This window comes from Callorhinus ursinus, unplaced genomic scaffold (genome assembly GCF_003265705.2).
Source record: "Callorhinus ursinus isolate GAN/ISIS: 27379988/994484 unplaced genomic scaffold, GSC_fseal_2.0 scaffold23, whole genome shotgun sequence".
Taxonomy (NCBI): Eukaryota; Metazoa; Chordata; class Mammalia; order Carnivora; family Otariidae; genus Callorhinus; species Callorhinus ursinus.
Window position 1 is genome coordinate 1,464,725 of NW_027397085.1, and position 26,355 is coordinate 1,491,079.

Below are 26,355 nucleotides of genomic sequence, written 5' to 3' on the forward strand. Positions count from 1 at the left end.
TCCCTCCTACTATCTTCTCTCTCTCTCTCTCTCTCTCTTTTTTTTTTAGCATATAATGTATTATTTGTATCAGAGGTACAGGTCTGTGATTCAACAGTCTTGCACAATTCACATTGCTCACCATAGCACATACCCTACCCAATGTCTATCACCCAGCCACCCATCCCTCCCACCCCCCACCACTCCAGCAACCCTCAGTTTGTTTCCTGAGATTAAGAATTCCTCATATCAGTGAGATCATATGATACATGTCCTTCTCTGATTGACTTATTTCACTTAGCATAATACCCTCTAGTTCCATCCACATCATTGCAAATGGCAAGATTTCGGGGTTTTTTTGATGGCTGCATAATATTCCATTGTATATATACACTACATCTTCTTTATCCATTCATCTATTGATGGACATCTTGGCTCTTTCCACAGTTTGGCTATTGTGGACATTGCTGCTATAAACATTGGAGTGCACATACCCCTTCGGATCCCTACATTTGTATCTTTGGGGTAAATACCCAGTAGTGCAATTGCTGGGTCATAGGGTAGCTCTATTTTCAACTTTTTGAGGAAGCTCCATACTGTTTTCCAGAGTGGTTGCACCAGCTTGCATTCCCACCAACAGTGTAGGAGGGTTCCCCTTTCTCCACATCCCTGCTAACATCTGTCGTTTCCTGACTTGTTAATTTGAGCCATTCTGACAGGTGTGAGGTGGTATCTCATGGAGGTTTTGATTTGGATTTCCCTCGTGCCGAGTGATGTTGAGCACTTTTTCATGTGGCTGTTGGCCATTTGGATGTCTTCTTTGGAAAATGTCTGTTCATGTCTTCTGCCCATTTCTTGATTAGATTCTTTGTTCTTTGGGTGTTGAGTTTGACGAGTTCTTTATAGGTTTTGGATACTAGCCCTTTATCTGATATGTCATTTGCAAATATCTTCTCCCATTCTGTCGGTTGTCTTTTGGTTTTGTTGACTGTTTCCTTTGCTGTGCAAAAGCTTTTTATCTTGATGAAGTCCCAATAGTTCATTTTTGCCCTTGCTTCCCTTGCCTTTGGCAGTGTTTCTAGGAAGAAGTTGCTGCGGCTGAGGTGGAAGAGGTTGCTGCCTGTGTTCTCCTCTAGGATTTTGATGGATTTTTGATGGATCTGTCTCTCATTTAGGTCTTTCATCCATTTTGAGTCTATTTTTGTGTGTGGTGTAAGGAAATGGTCCAGTTTCATTCTTCTGCATGTGGCTGTCCAATTTTCCCAACACCATTTGTTGAAGAGACTGTCTTTTTTCCATTGGACATTCTTTCTTGCTTTGTCGAAGATTAGTTGACCATAGAGTTGAGGGTCCATTTCTGGGCTCTCTATTCTGTTCCACTGATCTATGTGTCTGTTTTTGTGCCAGTACCATACTGTCTTGATGATGACAGCTTTGTAATAGAGCTTGAAGTCTGGAATTGTGATGCCACCAGCTTTCCTTTTCTTTTTCAACATTCCTCTGGCTATTCAGGGTCTTTTCTAGTTCCATACAAATTTTAGGATTATTCCATTTCTTTGAAAAAAGTCGATGGTATTTTGGTATGGATTGCATTAAATGTGTAGATTGCTCTAGGTAGCATTGACATCTTCACAATATTTGTTCTTCCAATCCATGAGCATGGAACGTTTTTCCATTTCTTTGTGTCTTCCTCAATTTCTTTCATGAGTATTTTATAGTTTTCTGAGTACAGATTCTTTGCCTCTTTGGTTAGGTATCTTATGGTTTTGGGTGCTATTGTAAATGGGATCATCTCCTTAATTTCTCTTTCTTCTGTCTTCTTGTTGGTGTTTAGGAATGCCACTGATTTCTGTGCCTTGATTTTATATCCTGCCACTTTACTGAATTCCTGTATGAGTTCTGGCAGTTTTGGGGTGGAGTCTTTTGGGTTTTCCACATAAAGTATCATATCATCTGCAAAGAGTGAGAGTTTGACTTCCTCTTTGCCTATTTGGATGCCTTTGGTTTCTTTTTGTTGTCTGATTGCTGTGGCTAGGACATCTAATACTATGTTGAATAGCAGTGGTGATAGTGGACATCCCTACCGCGTTCCTGACCTTAGGGGGAAAGCTCTCAGTTTTTCCCCATTGAGAATGATATTCACTGTGGGTTTTTCATAGATGACTTTTATGATATTGAGGTATGTACCTTCTATCCCTATACTCTGAAGAGTTTTAATCAAGAAAGGATACTGTACTTTGTCAAATGCTTTTTCTGCATCTATTGAGAGGATCATATGGTTCTTGTTCTTTCTTTTATTAATGTACTGTATCACATTGATTGATTTGCGGATGTTGAACCAACCTTGCAGCCCAGGGATAAATCCCACTTGGTCGTGGTGAATAATCCTTTTAATGTACTTTTGGATCCAGATCTTAACACATGCAGGGGGACAGTGGGAGAATCTGATGTTCCTAAAATATTGCCAAGAAGATCTATTCCTGGGGTACCTGGGTGGCTCAGTCAGTTGAGCGTCTGCCTTTGGCACAGGTCATGATCCCAGAGTCCTGGGATCGAGCCCCAAGTCCGGCTCCCTACTCAGCAGGGACGCTGCTTCTCCCTTTGCCTCTGCCTGCTTCTCCCCCTGTTTGTGCTTGCACGCGCTCTCTCTCTCTCTCTCAAATAAATAAAGAAAAATCTTAAAAAAAAAGAAAAAGAAAAAAAAAGATCTATTCCTTCTTTTTCCCCATGAATTGCAGCCTTTATTTAGAACATCCTAAGGACTCAGTGTAGTTTTCCTCTAAAGTGTTTAGAGATCACAAACAAAACATCATATGCGATATTTAGGAGGAAAAAAAAGCACAGAATATAAAATTTTATATGCAGTATCATCTCAATTATAAATTACAGGCACCAAAACAGGATTAGAAGGAGCAGACCAAAATGGTGTGATGGTCCATTACCTTTGGAGAATGAGGTTATGGATGATTTCCTATTATCTTTTTCATTCTGTTCAGTGTAGGCCAGGTTTTCTACAAGTTTGTATTACTCTTGCAATTAAAAAGAGAAGGAAGAGAAGAGAAAAGAAAAAGGAAACAAAGCAAACAGTGATCAGGCTCGAAGTCCCTGAACCTAGGCCCCCTCCCACCACATGTGTGTAAATCTCTGTTCAGGGACTTGGGTCTGTAGTTAATTGTTTGATGTTTTTATGTGGTATAGATCTGTGTACTGCCACAGTGACAGAAACAAATTAGAGTGTCTCGGTAAAGACCAAACTCATCAATTTTTCCAAAATCTGTATTTGATTAATTGTACAAAGGTACAGGTCAAAGTTATTCCTCAAACCTTATTATTTCAATAAAGAAGCCCAAAGTTTCCAGGTTTGTCAGGAAATTCATTATCACTGTAAAATAGCAAAAGGTCACAAAATGTCTCCTTCCACAATCAAACAGCATATAAGAAAAATTTCTTTTTCTCCACAATTCATTGCCCCAGCAAAACCAAGAGAAACCTCTGACATTTCAGATCCTTCTGCTTCAGGGGAAATAAATGTTCCATAGATCATGGAGAAAAATGACAAACAAATTAATGAAAAACAAATACACTCCTGCAGTGTACTCAGCCATATGCCAGACCAAACACAAGGCAAAGGGAGCTTTTATTCTCAGGTCTTTCCAACTCGGAAGAGTGACAGTTTCCTTAGTGGCATCAGCACTCTCGTTACAGAAAGTGGTACACAAACCAAAGAAACACAAATTAAAGAAACATGCAGTGGGAAAACAAAGAGGAATTCTATCATTTCATGCATATTTAACTGTAGTGGGAAAGTCAGTGCTGGCAAAGCAGTATTGAAATCTTGAGCTAATAAGTAGAAGCATTCTAGAAGTTACTCACCCCTCTCTTCATAATGCGTTGTCCACAATTGTAACTTGACTGAATTTAGCTCAGTTTTCCCACATCCCAAGAATTCCTTCCTTCCCTTCTGCCTCCTTCTGGCCACCTTTTTCTTCCTCTCTGAAGTTGGCCAGGGAGTAATGAACGAGTACTTTCTCCATATCTTCAGTCCCCATTCACTGGCAAACTAATTTTCCCACCGGGTACATTTCCATTTTCTTTTTTTAAAAACACAAACAGTACAAATAAAGTCAAAATCCACTGTGACTCCCTACCCTACTCTGCTCCCCAGAGATGACCACTGCTTATAGTTTTGTCCTTCTACACGCTCTAGGTACGTACTTATATAATATGGATATTGTGTGTGTGTGTGTATAGAATACTTTTTCCATGTAAATGGTGCCATGTAAAATGTACTTTTTTGGGACATGTTTTCCACTCAACGATCTGCCTGGGAGATCTTTCCCAGTCAGTACATGTAGAGCAGTGGTTCTCAACTGGGGGCAGTTTTGCTTCTCAAGGGACATTTGGCAATTTCTGGAGACATTTTTGGTGGTCACGGCCTGGGTGGTGATGCTACCGGCATCTCGTAGGTAGAAGCCAAGGATGCTGCTAAACATCCTGCAATGCGCAAGACAGCCCACAACAAAGAATTGTCCACCCAGCGGCGCCTGGGTGGCTCAGTTGGGTAAGTGTCTGACTCTTGGTTTCAGCTCAGGTCATGATCTCAGGGTCATGGGATCAAGCCCCGCATCAGGCTTTGTGCTCAGTGTAGGGTCTGCTTGAGATTCTCTCTCCCTCTCCCTCTTGCCCCCTCCACCACTTGTGCGCACACGTGCACGTTCTCTCTCTCTCTCTCAAATAAATAAATCTTCTAAAAAAAAAAAAAAAAAAAATTGTCCACCCAAAATGTGAGTAATGCTGAGGTTGAGAAACCATGGGGTGGCTCTACTTTATTCTTTTAACTGCCGCATAGTATTCTGTAGTTTATTTTACCAGTCACGTCACAATGTACATTTAGATGAATTTTTTAAAATGTTTTATTTGTGGGGCACCTGGATGGCTCAGATGCTTAAGCGTCTGCCTTTGACTCAGGTCGTGATCTCAGGGTCCCAGGATCGAGTCCCATGTCAGGCTCTCTGCTCTGCGGGAAGCCTGCTTCTCTGTCTCCCTCTGTTGTTCCCCCTGCTTGTGCTCTCTCGCTCTCTCTGTTGAATAAATAAATAAAATCTTAAAAAATAAAATAGAATAAAATGTTTATTTGTGTCCATCATTCAGTGTTTCTTCCATTTGCTTTTTACCCAATTGCAATCTGCCTTCTTCCCCAAACATCCCCTAGGTTACCAGTGGCCTCCTAATTTCCACAGCCCTTGGCTCCTTTTCAGGGTAAGCTGACTTGGCCTTCTTCCCTGACACTTGTCAGTGTTCATTATCCCCTCCTCCTGGAAGTACTTGGCCCCCTGGCCCCAAGACTCTGCCCCTCTCTACATCTGCTGCCCCTCTTCAATCCCTGGGCCTGGCCAACCACCATGCTCTGAGCTCTTGCTGTCCTCCAGGCACTGTGCTAGGCATCAGGGCGTGAGGATGATCGGCAGCAAGTCCCTGCCCCGGAGACCCTCTGGTTTAGGAGCCAGGCACATCCACGAGTTGCGCAAAGAGAGGCGTGCCCCAGTTACAGTGTATGCAGAGCTTGCTGAGCGAGTCAATAAATGATTAGCTATAGTATGAAAGATTTTAAAGGACTATAGAAAGTGTCTTTCCTTCATGGTTCAGAATATACTGCATATTTTGTCTTCTTGTCTACTTCTTCCCATAACATACTTTTACAAAAATAAATCAAGGAAAATGCTTCACATTTTCCCACCACCACTCTTATTCTCTGCTTTGAAACAGCAACTGCATTGTTTCACTCTTGCTCTATGGGGAATGCACTCAGCCTTGGCCAAAGCAGAGAAAAGATCAAATTAGAGAAGCAAGTCTGCTTGCTGCTGGCTGAAGGGCAGGAAGCAAGGTTGGCACTCCCTCCTCTCCATCTGGAGCTTCCTTCTCCTCCCCTTCTCTGCAGCTTCCTGGGTTGGAGGACCTCAGGGGTGGGCTACAATGGCTGCCCGGCCCTAATTTCCCAGTATCAAGGGATCTTAAGCCCCTACCCGAAACCTGAGAGCAAAGGAAATCTCAAGTGTAAGTCCAACTCAGTGCTCAGAGTGAACTCCTTAAACATGTCCTAAGTGTTCCCTGGGCAGGCCTGGGGAGACACAAAGATAAATGGGATGTAACCCTTCCCCCATAGAGCTGGAGGGAGTAGGGGGGTAGGGGGTCATATAAATAGCTACTCAGTGCAAAGCAGAAAGAATAAAGTGAACCCCTCCATGAGGATTGAGCAAAGTTGCTTAAGGAAAAAGGCGGTGGGCGGGGGGGGGGGCGGTTGGTGGGGATTAGCTCTGCTCAGGGATCAAGCAAGGCACGTGAAAATCATTTCCCTTCTCTCTAAGAGCAGTTTGTTGGATAGGTTCATTTGATTTAAACAAGGAAAGTAGGATTTCTGGAAGGAGGAATGAAGCGTCCAAAGAGCCGGATACTCGAGTGCCATTCTGCCGAGCACCGTGTAGCTTGGGTAAGGCTGAACCTTAGACGTGGGAGCTTTCATCTGCTCTTTATCTCAGGTCCCAGGGCAAGCATCCAGGATCATGGCTCTCTCAGCCCCAGTTGCTCAAGGCCTGCAGCCGTAGTTGTGTGTCAGGGATCTTAATTCAACTCATTTCAATTCAAGTTCATTTTATGCCAGTCACGTTATCTAATTCTTAAAGGCGCACCTGCTGGTTGCTCCAGGTCTGTGTGTGGGTGTTCTGCAGGGTCTGTATTTATATTTCTGATTGTTTGTGTTAAAGCCAGCTGGGGTCCTGGGAGCATCAGTGATCTAGCTCAGATATAGAGGGTTTTGCCAAAAACTTCAGGCCCTGGCAGAGGGGCAAACCTTCTGGAAGTTTTGATGCTGTGTGGGCCCAGGGAGGGCAGTACCAATGGGGGAGAGAGAGGTGGAGCCATTGGCTGAATGGGTCAGTGACCAAAGACAACAACGATAATAGCCACCCCTCCTGTTTAGTTTTCCTCTACTAATGCCCATTCTTTGTCTCTGCAAGTGGAGAACGGATGGAGCTGGAGTTGAGAGGCAAGTAGAGGACTGCTGTAGAGATTGCCAGAGGGCTCCTGTGTTCCTCTCCTATTGCTCAGCCAGGTTCTCGGGGCCGGCTCTCACAGGGCGGCAAGCAGGCCGTCGGTCAGGCTGCACTCTCACCGGGCAGCTCGGGCCCGGGGCCGCTGCCCTGCTCGGTCGGGTTGTTGGCAGGATTCAGCTGCTCGTGCTTATAGGACTGGGATCCCTGTTCTCTCTGCAGGGACTGCTCCTGGTTTCCAGAGGCTGTTCTCAGGTCTTTGCCCGGTGACCCCCCTCCCTCTCAAAGCCAGCAAGAACCTTCCTCTTCCTGAAATCCTTCTGTAATCTCTCTGACTTTTGTGCTCTGAGCCAGAGAAAACTCTCTGTTTTCAAAAGGCTTGGGATTAGGGTAGGCTACGCAGATAATCTCCCTATTGAGGTCACTGATTAATAAGCATCATATCTGCAGAGTCCCTTTTGCCATGTAAGTCACATAAACAGTGGGGGTAACACCAAGGGGGGGGGCAAAGGGCATGGACTTAGAATTCAGCCAACCCCAGTTGCCCAACGTGTGGTTCTGTTTGACCTTGAAATGACACCTGGAGACCCAGGGCCCAGAAGACTGTGGGTGAGGGTGGGGTGGGTGGGATGGAGAGCGACACAAGGAAGGGAAATGTTTTCAGGGAACCAGACAGAGGGCTTTCAGAGGCAGGATCAGAGGACCATGCTGAAGAATCCGGCTCCTTTATCAGTTGTGTCATGCTTCTTTGCAAGGTCCCATAAGCATTAGAATAATGAAGAACGTGCCCTTTAGCGCTTCACAGGCCAGTGAGAGTGCAGGATAGCTCCTGAACGGGAAGTGTTGTCCTGACAAAAATTCGTACCGGAAAAATCTACATATCTTCAGGAAAATAATTTTCTGTATGTTCCAGACTGGCCTGAGTGCCTAGGACCTTTAGTTTTACACATGGTTGGTTTGTTTGTTTTTGTTGTTATTTTGGTTTGGCTTGGGGTCTTTTGTGTTCCTCTGTATATTCAGCAAATACTTCGTGGTACTGATTATGTTCACAGCACTCTCCTAGTTCTTGCATCTGGTGAATCTAAGATTCACCTGGGCAGCATGTTACAAATGCAGCTTGCTAGGCCCTCCTTCCATATACCTTAAGGATCTCTGAAGCTGTATTTTGGTCAAACAACTAGGCAATTCCAGTGGTACCAGGACCACACTTTGAAGGTTGCAATAGGCGCAGGAAGAGTATAACCTAGAGTTCCTTATCCTCAAAGAGCATATAAATGAATCAGGGAACTAAAATGTAGACGTATTTCAAAATAACTAATAATACACAACCATGGATACTGAAGAGCCAAATGAGAAACAGAGAAAATAAAGAAGAGGTGAGATATTGCCTGAGGAGAGGACTATTCCTAAATGAGTTCTCAGAAGATTTTGAAACAGATTGGGTTTTAACTGGGCCTTAAAAGAAGGGCAAGGGCGTGCCCAGTGGGGAGAACATGAGTAAAGGCACTATGGCCTGGTACAGGGGCAGCGAGCTCAAAGCAACCCAGGGGGACTGATTTAATATCTCCTCCCTGCTTCATCGAGGATCCCTCTGGAACCACAACCTCGTTCTTCTTCCTTATTAGGTTGCTTTTAAGAATATTCCATAAGAGATTGCACATGTACATGTAAAAAGAGATTAATCACAGTTGAAACCTACACACTGAGTTATGTATAATTTCAACCTGATTTGTTTAAGTGTCTGTCATGTTGAAAAATTATATAGACTCCAAATGGAAATGGCATCTGATTATTAAGTTCAGATACCAGTGCCTTTCATTAACAATGAACATTTTTGCTCTGTAGATTTTCAGCATACATTTTTGCTCTATAGATTTTCAGCATACATTTTTGCTCTGTAGATTTTCCTTCAGAAGCGGTGGGCCTACAGACATCTCCAACTATGCTGCCAATCAGTGAAATAGAGGAAGTGGTCATGAAATTAAATGTGAACACTCCATCAGCCTTTTGCAATGTGGAGTCTTTGTTTATTCATCTAACCCATGTTCAGAGCTCATTCTATTTCAGTGGATTGCTCTCCAAGTGATTTATTGGAGAGTGTTTGATACTTGTGTTTTATGATCCTTTTTTCCCCTCACTACAGCAGGTTTAAATACAGATATCCCTTACTTTTCAAAAAAGTTCCTGTTGCACCTTTCACTTTTACCAAAACGCACCTTGGTACCTGTTTTCAGCAACCAAAAGACATCCAAAGAGGATTTTCACTTTTATGAAGAAAGGTGAAAATGGAGAATAGCATTTTGCATTTGCTTTGCAGCGAGCTCTCAAACAGGCAGTGCCCCCCACCCCCACCCCAGGCAACAGACGTTGAGCGTGGTGCTGCCAAGCTCCTTCCCCAGGAGCCACACTCAGCATCTCAAGCATCCGGCTGTCATATAGCTTTGAGCTCTGTCTGTGAGCATCTGTGTTTTATTGTGATTTATTTCATACATCATTAGCAAGATGTGCCCAAAGGTATCGGAAAAGCCTGAGAGGTTATATTTTGAGCATGGAACGCTCAAAAATTTTTCCATATAAATTAGCGGTAATTACTTCTTCAATTTATGCTATTTCAGCCTGCGAAAGTTTTCGTAGAAACACTCTGCTTTTCAAGAAACCTGCATCAGAATACAATTGCAGAAAATATATTATACTTAGTGAGGTCAGGAGAAAATAAACAGAACTCTTTTACTGATACTCATAACAAATACAAAATGAGAAACTGTAGAGATTCGTATTGTACTGTGTGACTCTGTTATTTTAGAGTACACATCACTGCTGTGGGCTTTTCTTAAGTGATAAATAAATGCTGTGCTGTGTGGCTTCATGTAGAAACTATCTGAAATTTAATTTGTGTAATTAAATAAAACTTAAAATTTTGTGTATTTCTCAAGAGGAGAAAAGCTATTGGTGGAAATATATTTACTTATTTCTTTTATGTACACTCATAATTTATAAACCTATTACCATCATCAAAGAGGGGTGCCCAGGATGATCCTGAGCCCTCTAAGCTGCATCTTATGCTACATCTAATTGTGTGCATATATGTGTATGTGTGTGTGTGTGTGTGTGTGTGTGGTGTGTGTTGGAACAGAATGTTACTTTGATTTGGTTTCTGTACTAAGACCATATCAAATATTTGGGGTTATTTTAATCATACTAGCATTCGTTTCTACCAATTTGATCTTGACTGGTCTATTGCCATTCCCAATCTGTTACGTATATATAATATATGTTTTATTTACTTATTTATTTTACCTGTACATCAAATTTGAAGTTTCCTTGAACAACTTCCCCAGCCTGATTTCGGACTTGCTCCCTGAGGAGTTTGTCTGCGCTCTCCTCTTGCCCACTGTGAAGCCTCCTCTCCTACACCACCTGGGCCTGCCCTCCTGGACCCTGTGCTTTCCTTCCCAGATCACTGCCTGTGCTCTTGTCTCTGCTTCACTTGTGCACTTCCCAGGACCTAGCAGACAGCCAAGCACTTGCCTCCTGCCCTGTAAATGTCGTAAATACCCCACACCTTGAGGGGGGCTAGCCTTTGAGCGCTTTCCTATTTCCAAACCGATTAGCTTGGGGATCCCAATACACAGACACATGTGCGTCTGACCCTGGTGTACTCTTTACTGCTCACAAGGATGTGGCACTTTTTGTAATCACTTCAAAAGCCAAGTGGATCCGAATTCATGTCTTCCAGGCAGCACTTGGCCAAAAATTCTGGATGTTTCATCTCTGGTACAAGGTTAGTTCTGTTGGCAGATATCCTTCCAGTTTAAAAAACAAAAACAAAAACAAAAAAACACTGTGGATGACATGTGAATATATTGTTAGGCTTTTTATCTGCATTAATAATTAGTATTTTCCAGAGACTACGTTTCTGCTTTCTGTATTGAGTTTTCAGGGACATAATCTGGTCAAGTTTCTGTATTCATTGCTTCTCACAATATATAGTTCTCAAGATAACGATATAATTCCAAACGTTGATACACCCATAAGAGAGTTTGCTTTTCCCCCTCACACATCTGTTTTGCTTTATGCAAGAGAAATTTCTCATGCCAGAACGGCTTTCAGTGGATATAGGCAATCTGCTTTCTGTTGAGCCTCTGCAATTCACAGATGCAAATGTTTAAAAAGCAGCGAGGTTAACATGGTTATTTCTTCATCTGAAATGTCCCCAGTCACTACTTTTGTCCTTTAAAAAAAAAAAATCTTGTGTTATAAATCCATTGTGTGTAATCCGTATAGCCTTGCCTCATAATTCTCTTATCCAAACTGAATTAACTCTTTAGTGGCCTCCTAGGTTGGATTTTAGGGTCCTCCTAGTTTGTATTGCTAGTTTGATTGTGTTCTCTTGATAGAATTTCTGTTCTCAGGGAGGGAATGAGGGGACCAGTTTCACTACCCAGAACAGAATCCCACTAACCAAGAGAACAGGCTCCCCTCCCCCCCCACCACCACAAAAGTTCTAGCCTATCAATGTGTGTCCTCAGTTACTTAATCAGCAAATATTACTGAGCACCGTTGTTTTGCTCTGCTGGGAAATGTGGGCAAGGCAAGCATAATATATGGATGCTAACTTCAAAAAAAGTGCAGTCTGTGTGGACAGGTAGAACCTAATATAACAGAGGTGGCAGTGGGCCGATCCATGTCAGGTGGAGCTCCCGCATCATGCTCCTGCTGCTCCCACAAGGAAGGGGAGCCCTCAGCTGATCACCCCGACAGCTCCAGACATCTTTTTCAAATTTTTAACTTAATCCAACCCTTGAGGACCTGAATCTTTCACAGAAATTTGCCTAACTCTTCTTGTATTGCTAAGTTGTTAAGTTGTGCGAAGCCTTCGGAGCAGGGAGTTGAACGATGCAAACAGCACTAAGTCAAAGGTTCAAGGCCTTTGAGAGCTGGGGAGAAATCCAACCACCATCACTTTCTGACTCAACTGAACATGGGAGTCAGTGGTTGAACGTTCCTGCAACTCCCAAAGCACGGGAAGGCTGAGTATGGGTCCCAGTTGAAGATGTCGAGATAAGGTAGTTCCCAGCAGCTCTCACTGCTGCAGGAGGGCCTTGTGTTTTCTGAAAACAGGTCCTAAGTAAACTTGCAAAAGCCTTTTAGTGCTAATTACAGTTCCGTGATTGAAGGTGCAGCTCTGTTGGCATCTAGAAATAGAACCGGGTAGAATGTCCCCCAGAAAATGAGCTCACATGGCAAAACCAGGCAAAAGCTACCCCCTGCCAAACTGGCTGTCAGCAGAAATCTGGTCTGCTCTCTGAAATGGAATGTAGGCTTCCAGACTCTCTAGACAACCTCTTTCCAAAGCAGATGAGAAACAAATAACTCACAGGCACTGACTTCGTTTTTGTGTTCAAAGCCAAGAGGAGTTTTCACTATGCTGCTTCTACCTGTCTTTGCACAACTGAGTTCTCCCGGAAACACTTAGAGCAGTGGTACTGGAAATACACGGCATCAGAATGCTGGTTGGAGATTTTAATTTAATCACGCCCATTCTTTTTTTCCCCTCCTGTCCTGACTCCCTGCATAACAGGCTCTGTCTGTGCTTGTCCCCAGAAGAGAAATGACGGTCCTCCTCTGAGCCCTCGAAGAGAAGACAAATGAGCATTCTGCCTTGGCAGGGAGATCGGAGGGGAGCAGTGAGGCATGCGGGTGGCAGGAAGTTTGAGATGTGAATAGAGATGATGAGCACTAAGTTTGCTAAGGATAAGCAGGCGGAGCAGTGCCTTTTCTTCTGGGATAACAAGTGGGCCACTCTGCTAAATCAAGGGTCTAGTGGGGTGCTCACCATGCTGGGCCATGGGACCAAGGTTTGATGAGAAGGGCCCAAAGATGGGCCCTGCTCATGCAGTCCGTATCTTCTGCCGACATTCAGTTGCCTCTGATTGTTTTCTGAGACTGGGGCTCCTAGGGCCAGCCAAAATCGGAGGGCCAAGTAAGCAGGCATGTAACTTAAGGAATGTGTCCATGGGATGGGGTTTAGGGCCAGGCCTATAGGCCTGCTGTCGGGAGAGCAAGGCAGGCCCCAGGTCTCATGGGCAGGGTGATAGAGGGCATGGTTATTAGAGCAGGGGTGAAGGCTGACGGGCAGCGAGTGGCCAGATGCCTTGTACCAAACAGCTGCAGAGTTGCTCCTGCCTGGTGTCCAGCCTGGTCCTGGGGCTCCGGCTGGCCTCAGCCTGACTGCAGCATGGATCTCTCGGTGCCAGCTGTATGGCAAGAGGTGCTACTGATGTAGCCAGACCTGACAGCCCCTACCCTCCTCCCTGAACGTGCTCCATGCTAATCTGTCTCCTTGTTTGCTCCTCACTTCTTCCAGCTCCACCACGGCACTGGCCCTCAGTGTAGACATAGGAGAGAGTCACCATGATCTATATGAAAGGTGGAGGTGAACCTGAAATCCTCCCCGCTAGAGTCATTTGCCTGCTGAGAGTCCCTCGGTGAGCCCCCAGTGCCCGCTCCAGAAGAGAGCTGGGCTGGAGGCCCAGCCACGCCACCTAGCCCCATCTCCTGACCCTGCCCTCTCCTGGCTCTCGTGCTCAGCGCTCCTGTGTTCTTCCTGTCCCCAGATGTGCCACGTGCCTTCCTGGCTCCGTGCTCTTCGTCATGCTGCTCCTCTTGCCTCGGCTGCCCTTCCTTGCCTTCCTCTGCCTGCAGAAATCTGGCGAATCCCTTGAGATGCAGTTCAAACACAACCTTCCTTGGTAAGGCCTGGCCAGCCAGTACCCCCCCCACCTTCCCTGGCAGAATTAAGCACTAATTGCTTCTCCCTTGGTGCCCCTCAGCATTTTCTCTGTACCTCTAGCCCGTTATGACAGGCTTATGCATGCACATTTTCATTAGATTCCAAACCTTTCAAAGACAGGCACCTGGCCATCTGTCCATTCATCTTTGTATCCCTCTCCCCTCGGCGCCTGGAAGGGTGGTTTGTAATTTACACGTGGCTGTGTTGCACATCCGTTACCTGAGATGGAAGCCTTCAGCGCTCATTCACATTTAGCTCTGACTAGTTGAGAAAGTCAAAAGCAGGCCAAGTGGAATTGCTAACATTCATTGATGCCTTCCTGTGTGCCCCACCTCCCTCTATGTCCAACAGAAATGTCAGCCAGGGCATCATTGGCCCAAGCAGAGAGGGCCACGGTTCCCTCCGTGGTTCCCTCCAGTGACACTGCAAAGAGGGCAGGGGCATCAGCCAATGCTGAGTGCTGAGCAGGCGTGAAGGCTGAAGTGAGATTTGTCCCTTGTGGCCTTCAAAATGATTTGTTTGGCTTTCTGAGGCTGCCTGTGGCTCTGGAAATCAGGGAAATACTTTAATAGGAGTACTTCTCTGTGCTGGGAGGTGTAAATGCAACATGAAATGAATCTTACTCCACCCAGTACAGGATGAGCTCTGTGAGCATACGGGGCTGTCCTGAGCCAGCTACGTGCACTAGGACAATGTCCCTCCAGCCACCCAGGAGGTAAGTGCAGGCCTCATTAGAAAAGCGTTTTAAAAACCACGCAAAGGCAGACTGGATGGATGTCTTTGTCTGTTCAGGGTGCCAGAACAAAATACCACAGTCTAGGTAGCTTATAGACAACAGAGATTGAATTCTTGCAGTTCTGGTGGCTCGGAAGTCCAAGTTCAAGGTACCAGCATGATTACAGCCGGGTGAGGGCACCCTTCCTGATGCATAGCTGATGCCTTCTTGCTATGTCCTCACATGGTGGAGAGGGAAGAGATCCCTCTGGAGCTTCTTTTACAAAGCACTAATCCACCCATGAGGCCTCCACCCTCATGACTTAAGCATCCCACCCCCAACTACCATCATCTTTGGGGGTTAGGATTGCAACGTATGAATTTGGAGGGGACATAAACATTCAGACCATAGAACTGCATATGTGAAGCCATTGGGGAATTATTGTCAATGTTCTAGGAAACATTGCTCCTCTTTGCTCACTAAATCATTATTAATGTGATAATAGTATTGTGATTATTGTTTTTTTAAAGAACTCTTGTCTTTTATAAATATATACTGAAATGTTTATAGATCAAATGTTATGATGGCTAGGATTTCCTTTAGAACAATGTGGGGAGCAGGGAAAGGCAGGGAAAGATAGAAAATTGGCCAAAAGTGGATAATGGTTCCAGTTGGGTGTTGGGTACCTTGGTATTATGCTATTATATTATGCTATTTGGTCTACTTTTCTGTGTGTGCTTGGGTTGTTTTATAATTAAGGATTTTTTTAAAGTTTTTATTTAAACTCCAGTTAGTTAACATACAGTGTAATATTAGTTTCAGGTGTACAATATATTAGTGATTCATCACTTCCGTATAACACCCAGTGCTCATCACGGTGAGTGCCCTCCTTAATCCCCATCACCTGTTTCACCCGTCCCCCTACCTGCCTCCCCTCTGGTAACCATCAGTTTGTTCTCTATAGTTAAGAGTCTGTTTCTTGGGGGATGCCTGGGTGGCTCAGTCGGTTAAGCGTCTGCCTTCGGCTCAGGTCATGATCCCAGGGTCCTGGGATCGCATCCCACATCGGGCTCCCTGCTCAGCGGGGAGCCTGCTTCTCCCTCTGCCTGCCACTCCCCCTGCTTGTGCCCGCTCGCTCGCTCTCTCTCTCTGACACATTTTTAAAAAGTCTGTTTCTTGGTTTGCCTCTCTCTTTTTTCCCTTTGCTCGTTTGTTTTATTTCCTAAATTCCCACATATGAGTGAAATCATAAGGTATTTTGTCTTTCTCTGACTTATTTCACTTAGCATTATACTCTCTAGCTCCATCCATGTCATGGCAAATGGCAAGATTTCATTCTTTTTTATGGCTGAATAATAATTAAGGATTTTTTTAAGTGTGTGGGAAAGGTTATTTTGTTCTCATCCCCTCACTTCTTAGATTTGCTTTATTATGTCTCTTTGCCTCGCTCAAGGCCACTTCTGAGGATCTCTTTGGAAGCGGGTCCAAATCGTTGGGATCTCCACCCCTTTGGCACCTTCAGGTTCCTCAGATATTTAAAGGGCTTTGAAAATAAGATGCTCCTCCTTACGTTGGTTCCAGAAGGGTGGGGGCCAGCCGGAAGTCCTAGAAAGGTCTGCACTCCAAACTCTGGGCTTAGGCTTCTTCTGGTTTGAAACACTTGCTTTTCCCCAGTGAGGAGTCACTGCCTCTTTGATAACAGGTTATAGAAGAAAACATACTGTTTTCACTGAGCCTGTTCCCCATGGAGCTGGCCTGGGTTCATTTTTTAATAGAAGGACACTGTCATGGGGCTAACTCTACCTGGAAGCCGACTGATGAAGTTGTGTTATCTGATAGAATCTAGGTACCACCAGCCAGTTAGGAACGTGCAGTGTGGACAGCAGGCTCAGCACTGAATTATTTAATCTCTCAAAAATTTCTGTTTTATCTCCCTCCACAGACTGGATGCTCTGAAGTCCATTGGCTTAATGTTTTCCAGAGTACAGTTTTCACTGGCCTCATTTCCACCACCCTCTTGTTTCCCACCCCGCCCCCCACCCCCACCACACCCCACCATGGAACGCTCTGTGCTCACTTTATTGTCCTCAACCGCTGCCCATCTTCATGGCCCCACTTTCTGTGTACACCGCAGACATAGTTGTAAGAGAGCAAGAGGAAGAAGAGCTAATTGGGAGTGGTAGGGAGTAGAGGAATAAGCATGGCAAGTGCGGCGAGCTGGTGACGTCTTAAATGGAACGATTTAAGACTTAAGAGTTGTCAGAGAGGGGCACCTGGGTGGCTCAGTCAGTTCAGCGTCTGACTCTCGACCTCAGCTCAGGTCATGATCTCAGGGTCATGAGATCAAGCTCCACGTTGGCTCAGCGCTTAGTGCAGAATCTGCTTAAGTCTCTCTCTCTCTCCCCCTCTGCCCCTCCCCACAGTTCATACACCTGCTGTCTCTCTCTCTCTCTCTCTCAAATAAATAAATAAATCTTTAAAAGAAAAAAGAGTTCTCAGGGGTGCCTACTGCTTTGAGTCAACATCTTGTCTAGCTTCTGATCCATGACCCATTTTCTTGTGGCATGACTTGGAAGAAGCTACCAAAGCCATACTTACACATTCCAGATGCCGTAAGAGCCATGGACAGTAGTGAGTACAGCAGATGATAAGTCGGGATCCAAGAGAAGCTGACAGTTGAGAATAATGAGGCAAACCTAACAGGCTGGAATGAAATGGGGTAAATGTAGAGTGCTGTGCTCACAGCTGTCCGCAAAGAACAGTGTGAGGAGGGATGGCAGCCTGGGAATTTACCGTGAAGCAACAATGTGAGGTGGTTGCATGGACCTGCAAACAAATTTTCAACAGTCCAGTTACATGGATAAAAGAAGTTGGAAGCATCAATACTGTAATGAATCCAGAGGAGGAAGGCCAATCCGGAAACTGCGTTTTGTTTCCTGTAAGCTTCTGAAGGGGGCCATCTCAGTGAGTGTTAGCTCTTACTGTAAAAGGTGTTATTATTTCCCTGGTGGTGACTGGTACAGTGCGTCGCATGCAGAAGCTGATCTTGCTTATCAACAGCCTCATGACATCTCCCAGATATGAAATTGCTGTACATGGCCGCGGGCGCTGTGACTGTGTTGTCATTTTTCACTTGCTCTGAGCACTGGTTCGTTTTGTTACTGCCGTCTCCTTTAAGTCCCTCAGTGACACAGGAGGGTCCTAGCGAAGAAGGTGAGGCCAGAGTAGATTTTATAATAACAATAACAATGACAGGAACAGTAACGGCTCCCATATTTTCCCTCTGTTTTGTGCCAGGCACTGGCTCGGCACTTTGCATTGGGGCCCTTTAGTCCTCACAGAAGCCCCAGGAAGGGAGGTGGTAGTATTATTCCTGTTTTACAGAGAAGTAAAGTAAGTCTTAGAAGCCTGTGCCCAAGGCTGCACAGCTCGGCAGTGGCAGAGCTGGGATTCCAGATTCTTCCGTCTCCGCGCGTCTCTGGCACTGCCTTGCTCACAGCAATGGAGAACTGCTCTTCTGTAGCATTCCTTGCAAGTACCACGGGCATCGTGTCTGGTGTGAACATGGACCCGAGCCTGCGGAGCTGGATGGTGACTGGTGAGGGAGCAGGGTGTCGGGGGACAGGCAGATGACTCTAGTGAGCCCCACAGAAGCAGGGGGGCGTCCGAAGGGCCAGTCCTTCCCCAGCCCCTGCACAAGTAGAAACTGCCCCTCTCTGCCTCCTCTCCAGGATCCACTCTTGGAAAGCGTTTGGGTAATTACAGCTTCCATTTGTGCTTTGGTTGTTGGTTTTAGTGTATTAATTATCTGCGGTGTCAAGAGACTTCCCTGATCCTCTGCGCTCTTGTCCTGTCCTCCCAGGAGTCGTGTCACCCAGTGTGACAAGTCAGGGTAGCTCTGTGATTTCCGTCTCTGCTGAGTCACGTGAAAGTTAGGCAACCCCCCCCCCCCCAACCTCTCTGACTTGCCCTCTGCTTTCTTCCTCACGAGACGCTCGGGTGACTACATGACCAAGTCCTCTGCCCTCAGTGGTAGGTGGACATGGAGGGGAGGAGCAAGGGAAGGAAGGAGGAATGAATTAGCTTTGATGAAAAGAATTCTCCTAGAGTTGGAGTGAAACACTCATTTGCTTTTCACTCTGTATTTTGCTCACATCTGCATGAGCAATTACTCATCCTGAGAGATAATCTCTCCCCTGGTATTTGCTTCTTTTTGCAGGAGTCTAACGCTGCTTATATCTTATGTGAGCTCCTTGAAACTAAAGGACATTTCTCTTTTATTCCCAAAACATTACTGGGCAAAGAGTCTTAGAGCCTCTCAGGCATCCTGCTTATACTCCTGACTCCCCAGGACTGCCAGGCGCCCTGACCGGTGCTGCCCGCTGCCCTCAGGTGGAAGAACCCGGGCGCTGAGACAGGGAACAGACTGTCACTCGAGCCGGAGCTCCTTGCCCGCAGGGAGTGATACTGGAGCAGTTCCCCACACATAATAGGTGCTCAATAAGTAGTCACCGAGTGGAATGAAATCAGTTCCTAGTCGGGTACAAATATTCGTTGAAATAATGAATAAATGACTATATTCCATGGGGAAAGAATTCCAGTCTCCGGAGAGCTTGCGTCATTTGAACCTCCAGAGGGGTTGTGGGCCGGATGAAGTAGGGAGGCGGCCACAAGCAGGGGAGCAGATGTTTGATCCAAGCCCTCCAGCCAAGGAGACCGGCACTGTGCCTGTGGGAACTTGGATGCTCTGACCTCAGGGAAGCTTGCGAGAGCAGAGGGGGCCGGGGCTAGTGCGACTCCAGGGGCATTCTCGGCTCCTGCTGGCCCACTTATCTGTGCCAGCCCCCAGCTCTGACGACTTTAACGGCCCAGCAATTATCTCCTGATCAAGGGAGGCATGGATGTGTGTGGAAATCACTTTTTAGTAGCAAATATTTCTTTTGGAAAAAGCCCCAGTAAGCTGCCGGCTTTCTCTCAAGTGTTCAAAGGATACCAGAGGACTGACAGGCTCATTTAATCGTATTTATACGAGAAGTGTCCCCAGCGCAGGGGGAAGTGTGTTACAGTGAATCATCGGAACTGGAGCTCCAGCTCCAATGTGTGAGTGAAAATGCTCTCCATGAGAGCTGAGGAGTCCTACAGGGGAAGGGAGCATGCTTCTCTTCAGGTCCCAAGAGGCCCGCTCCTTACTTCTCTGAGGAAGGCTCTTCGTCTCATCCAGATAAGGGCTGCACTCTCAGGAGAACAGACACAACCAAATGGGACGTGGGTGTCTCTTCCTCAGGCTCCCATGCAGCCGCTCCCCCTCTCTGGCCATTCAGGAGAAAGGACCCTGGAGTTAAGATCTTAGGACATACAGGTTCACCTAAGTCCATCACGAGACGCCCCTTTGGTCCAGCAGTAGGACCACAGGTTTTCCCTGGCCACAAATTTAAAATTATGTTCCCTCTCAGCTATCAAGGCAACCAGGAATCCAGACTATTTTAGTAGGACCTGCTACAGAGCTGCATGCCTTGGACACCAACTAGCTGGGTCAGGGACTTACCTTCTGTTTCCTTATCTACACGAAGGGGAGCTCTGGCGATGTGATGTCTGAGGCCTCCCAGGAGCTCTAACATTCTTCACCCTGTACCAACCAGCTCCTTAATTATTCTCATATTGTTGCCCTACCCCGTGTTCTTTGGCAGTGACCCTGTCTGGGGTGTGAATTGAGATGTCAGTGCCATACCCAAATGTATATTTCCCACAGTTATGTCTCAGCCGGTTGCTCTCTTCCTCCTGTTTGTCCCCATTCAGATCACTCTCAGGTCTCATCAGAACCTTGGAGCTCCAGGCATTCACTTATTCGGTGCTGTTTATCAGATACCTACAGAGTGTGAGGCACTGGGTGAACAGTACAGTGCCAACAAAACAGCCACGGTCCCTGCTTTTTGGGGATCTTATACTTTTATAGGGAGACATAGTAAATAAAGAAATATAGAATTGCAAATTGTAATATGGGTTATGAAAGATGAACAGGGGTTGACCGAATTTCATTTGGGTGGTGAAAAAAGGCACTCTGAGGAAGTAGTATTTGGTCTGAGACCTGAAAAAGAAGTTAGCTGGGCCACGAGCCATAGAGAGTCCTCCAGGCAGAGGGAAGAGCAAATGCAAAGATGTCGGCCGCAGGGAAGGGCCGTATAGACCATCAGAGCCTAGTGTGTCCAAAGAACGGAAGAAATCGGCACGTCTGGAACATAGTCGTGAGGGAGGGGCGTGTGATGAGGCTGGAGGAGGGACGGATTTGTGAAGATAATGCCGACTATTGGAGCAGACCGAAAGTAGGTGCTAATCCAGTTCACACAGGCATCTCTCATTCATGTAGAGAACAAAATGGGCATTCCTGAGCACCAGACAGCTCTTGTCCAAGTGGTGTTTGGGGAACCACGGCTTCTTCCATCTCATGGCCCTGCCATGTTTAATGAGCCACCAATGCCGGTCTGCCTGTCTGCATGGAAAGTTGTGCACAGGAGACTTTTCTGGGCCCAGGGCTGCCTGGGAGTGTGCCGGCACAACCTAACGGCAAGGGAGACCACGAAACGCGGTGGGACCGTGATCCGCGGGAGGAGACAAAGCAGGTGAGGCAGGCCCCGTGCGCCATGCGACAGAAGTTAGGCGAGCTGGGAACACACCTGCCGTAAATCCCTCACCGCGTCTACGCTGACATGTCCGATTGCTCATGTCTCACAGTGTGTCTAAACCTAGTTCACCATCCCCCTCAAAAAGCAGCCTTGCCCTCACTTTCTTTGTTCAGTGGTGCCATTCCAGACCTAATAGTCACCTTTTCTCCTGCTCTGTTGGTCACCTAGGCTTTCCCTCTGTCTCCCAGTTTCAGTTCCTGTCCGTCGAGGCTCTTTGATGGGTTTTCTGCTGTCCTGACCCAGCCTGCTCATTTGCAGTGTGGACTCTCCTCTCCTGTGGACAGTCTTTCCCAGCTGTGATGTTTTCCCAGTATCGAGTCATCTGAGAAACTTAATAATCACATCATATGAGCTTGGAGATGAAGTTTTCTAAAAATGTGCCTTTCGTTTCTGCTCAAAAAGTTGTGACTGGTTTCCAATTACCTGCTGAAAAAAGTTCTCCCTTCTGTAGTTTGGGGGAACTGATCGGACCCATCCTTTCCAAACTGTTCTCACTGTGTCCCCCCTGCAGCCAGCCAGGATGCCTCACTGTCCTCCAGAGTCAGCACAGATTTTGGGAGTCCTGCCTCGTGCTCCTTCCCTCTGCCTGGGGCACACTCTTCCTCTCCATCCACCTCCCTGAATCCTACAGTCCTTCACTGCCAGCCTTGGTTCCCAAGTCTCACCTCTCCCAGGAAGCTTTCTCTGAAAGCAGTCTCTGGAAGCTGTCTCTGGAATTCTGTGCCACTCCCCACAGTCCTTTGCACATGGCTTGCAAATGCTTGGTGCTCAATTAATGCTTAAATTATTTCAGTTGTGTGCCATTCCTTTGGCACTCATCACGTATTGCCTTTTATCGACATCTATCTTCCAGTTAACTATAAACTTCCTAAGTAAAGATACTTTCTCATATCTAACATTGTACCGTGGCACATCCTCAGAAAACCTAATTAATTAATGGTTTTCTGTAATTCCTGTGACACCTTGCACAGTTCTTTCCACATAGCACGTATTCAAAACATTCTTGTTGGTTTCTTCTTGTTGTTTTCATACATGATACCTTGTAAATGCAACGCTTCAGTCGGCTCGGGGGAATGCTTTTGCTGGGAATTCCAGCCCCATAGAGAGACGGTCGGGCAAAATAGTGGGTGGGAAGTCGAGATTGCCAGTGACTATCTAGCCCTCTGTAGACAGCTTCCTGCTTTGCTTCTGCCCAGCTCTAGGTTTGTCATGGAGTGTTCAGTTGCAAATACTCCTACTTCCCTATTTACAATGCTCCTTTTCCAAAAAGGAAGAAGAAGAAGGAAAAGAAGAAGAAGAAGAAGGTGTAAGGGGGGTAGGAGTTGCCCTGGGTATCTTTTTAAATTTTCCACGTGACACACTATACTAGAGCCAGAAGACAGCATCAAAGCAATCAGCTGTATTTTCAGAATTTACTCTGGCTCTGTGGGGTTTTGTTCGCCTAGACTACCATCCTGCAGTAGATGAGATCCCCAGTATGATAGGAGGCCCCTCCATTCCATTTCCAAATCTACCTGATCCTCAGCATTCTTGAGTCAGATGGAAAATTCAGTTCTGTCTTATTTTTCTCTGTATATTAATTAGTTTTCCATATGCAGGTCTCAGAAGTGGGGCTTAGCTCTGCCCATCTTCCCTTAATGTGAGCGGGCTAACACTGGTACCGGGGAAAGAGAAGTGACAGCAATGCTTAGCGTCAAGTCCCTCCCACCTGCTTCAGGCTTCAGGTAGAGAGCAGATGACCGATAGGGAGAGAGTGTCTCTCCAGACTGGGATGGCCGGCACCGGGTCAGATGCTGCCCCCTCTGTGAGTTACTTCCCAAATGTGTGTGGGGTCCCTGGCAGCCAGCACTCTTCAGGAAGCACGTTTGGGATTATGGGTGTGACTGTTAGCACTGGGTTTTCAGGGAGAACACTGGGGCTTCGGGAATCCCGGGATGTTTGTCTGTTGGACTCCCGAGTCAAGCTGTCAGCTTCATATCAGCATCTGCAAATTCGTGAGCATTGAAGGCGGTTGCTCTCTGGAACCAGATCTTCCCAAGTAGGTCTGGGGAGTTGATGGCAGCTCTTTGACCCTTCATTCTCACTAAATCAGTTGCAGAGCAAAGACCCCCATCTTTGCTTACCTTCTCACATGCGCTTCTAGTTTTCCTTGGAAAGAGAGACTGTGTTCTGAGTGCTGGCTCATGGGAGACCCTGATAGTCTCAAAATATAAAACATCCTTCGTTTCAACCGGGCTGCTGCCAAGAACGAGGGGAGGCTAGAGAGAGCTGTCTCAAATGTTTGCTTTTTTGCCTTTGGCAGGCAGCACCTTGTGGTCCTTATTTGGGTGATTACAGGGTTTGTATAACATGCAGGGCTTTGGGCTGTGGAGGAGCAGGGCTGTGGAGGGCTGTCCTCGGAAGAGTGCCAACTGGCTTGAGCTTTCTGCGCTGTAATTGTTGGCACTGCCGCCCCAGCCTGAGCTCCCGGGGTCAGGAAGGGCAGCATCACCCACCTGCCCAGAGAGGCCAGGCCCACCTGACAGCCATCACAGGCTGATTCCATGGGCAGGGCCCCCCTTCCAAAAGTATTAAATTAGCACTTTTTTTCTACCTTATCCAAAAATGTGCTCAGAGCCTAGACACGTCTTTCCTGCGCACTGGAATACGAACAGTACAACACAGGAAGAGAGAGGCCTTCAGCAAGGCATTTTGGACCATGAGGCTTTGCGGTTGGGATTTCACTAGATGCCATGTTGGGGGGGGGGGGCGGGGGAGGCTTTCTCCTTTCATCCCCCGCCAGAAAACAGACGACCCAGCCTGGTTCATGCTCATCATCTTAATCACAGGCTGAAGAGGAATATTTTTGGTTAGTTTCTCTTTTTTTATATATACACAGTGCCTATTTATAGCTATTTGCTGACGGACTCTACCAATTACTTTAAAAACTTGTATTTAGGGAGAGACGACCCAAGCACGTGAATGCAGAGGAGAGCCATAGTTCTGCCTTGTTGTTTTGCCTGTTGTGGGGCAGGTCAGAATAGAGACGGTGGTTGGCACATGATGACATCAGAACTGGACATGATCATCTGTTACGACTTTAATTGGGGGATGATTAGAGAAAAGACACATTCTTCTGTCTTGTCTGTGTTATTACAAGCTTGCTGGATCCCTTGCGCATGTTTGTTCTGGGCACTGTGTGCTGCAAGCCCAGTGCAGTTGCTGCCTCCACAGCCATCTCTGGCATCCTCTTTGCCACATCCATTGCTCTTTCCCTGCGTTCTCGGACTTTCCTTCTCTCTGACAGTAACCATTTCCTCCATGGAATATTTCCTGTGGCTCCTGAGGCATTTTTCCAGTCTCACTCCTCTTCCTCAGTCTTTCCATGGCTCCTCCCCTCTGCTTTGCCTTTCAGATGTTGGTTCTCTCCAGGGTTCCATATGCCACCCCTTTGTCTTCTCATTCCACATGTTTCTACCACTGTCACTACAACAGGAGGATGTGGAGATAAGGCACCCAGCTTGGGGGGAGGGGGTTCTGGGACTTGGCCATGTGTAGCCTACATGAGGGAGGAGCTTTCTTTCTTTCTTTGTTTTTTTTTAAAGATTTTATTTATTTTATTTTTGAGAGAGAGAGAGAGTGAATCTGTACAAGTAGGGGGAGCAGCAAGCAGAGGGAGAGGCCTTCTCCCCACTGAGCAGGCAGCCTGATGTGGGGCTCAATCCCAGGACCCTGAGATCATGACCTGAGCCGAAGGCAGATGCTTAACCGACTGAGCCACCCAGGCGCCCCTGAAGAGGAGCTTTCTATAAAGCTTCTTATGGGCAGATACACAGGATTTCTCTGCCTGCCACCTCTACCCCTCCCCCTGGGCACAGGCTGAAGAAAGGCACAGTGGCTCATGGGGGCCCTGGAAAGGAGGTGGAGCCAGAGAGAGTACCTGTACTGTTGTCCAGGGGTGGAGCGGGGAGGGGCAAGCTGAAGCGGTTGAGGCTGTTTTGATGGTGAAGGCCAGAAATAGAAGAGGGATGTCCAATTCCCTATCTACAAATGCAGGATTGCAAGATGATTGAGGTGCAGCATGTGTGTGCGAGGCCAGACGGCTGGGCTCTGGCCCCATGGTGGCCTGGGCAGGTCAGCCTGGGTTAGAGGCACGGGCAGCTGGACGGAATGAAGAGCCATCTGGGTAGGAGATAAGATTTTGGAGCCTAGAATACCCAGAGGAATGTTGAGAATTGAACTCTAAAACATTTTAGAGATGAACAGAGAAAGAAGAAAAAGCAAAGGAGGCTAAAAAGCAGTCTCCGGTAGAAATAAGAACCAGCCCTGATCGAGCACTCTCTCTGTGCCAGGCGCTGTGCTTAAGTGCTCTGCATGCATGTCCTCATTTAGAGACTGAAAAGGAGGGAGAAGAAAATTTCAAGGAGACAGACACGCCCCCCTCCCTGGATCATCTCTGTCACACCTTATCTGTCCTGTTCAGCCTGTCCTTTGGAGCCTAGCTCAGTGAGCACTGCTTTCCTGCTCCTTCCAGGCAGTTTGTATCTCCCCTGGAATCACCTGGCACTTCGTTCGTTTTATTCACTCAGCCCACAAATGTTTATTCCCCTGTTTTAGAGTTTATGGTGTTTAATGACATTATCTTATTTTATTTTATTTTTTTAAGATTTTATTTATTTATTTGAGAGAGAGAGAATGAGAGAGAGAGAGCTCGAGAGGGAAGAGGGTCAGAGGGAGAAGCAGACTCCCCGCTGAGCAGGGAGCCGGACGCGGGACTCGATCCTGGGACTCCAGGATCATGACCTGAGCCGAAGGCAGTCGCTCAACCAACTGAGCCACCCAGGCGCCTGACATTATTTTATTATTATCTTCTGGACTCTACTTTATTCATTGTAAAGACTTAGGATCTAGCACGTGGCGTGATCGATCACCAAAATAAATATTTGTTTAATACGCAAATGAATCAGCAATATAAAATAGTACATTTATTCAAGATGCAGTGTGAACCAAAGTATGAGAAGCTCTCTCGACAACACGTTTCAGATAGATATTGCTACACTTCCTGGGACAGTCGGGGGCTGAGGATTCACTGAATGCTGGTTTCCTTTTGTTTGGGTTTCCAGTGCCCCATTGACACTCAGATGCTAGATATTAACCCACTGT

At 46.4% G+C, this 26,355-nt stretch overlaps 1 protein-coding gene across 2 annotated transcripts in view; it reads left to right on the forward strand.

The window, feature by feature from the left end:
• ARSB (arylsulfatase B) overlaps positions 1 to 26,355 on the forward strand; it is a 166,153-nt gene that overhangs the window by 123,324 nt on the left and 16,474 nt on the right. The window contains exon 7 of one of the 2 annotated variants that reach the window (XM_073905285.1): positions 13,643 to 13,777. The exons of the other annotated variant lie outside the window; for it this stretch is intronic. Coding sequence (XP_073761386.1) covers positions 13,643 to 13,777 — 135 coding nt within the window. The remainder of the gene's footprint in view (positions 1 to 13,642; positions 13,778 to 26,355) is intronic. 2 annotated transcript variants of the gene reach the window in all.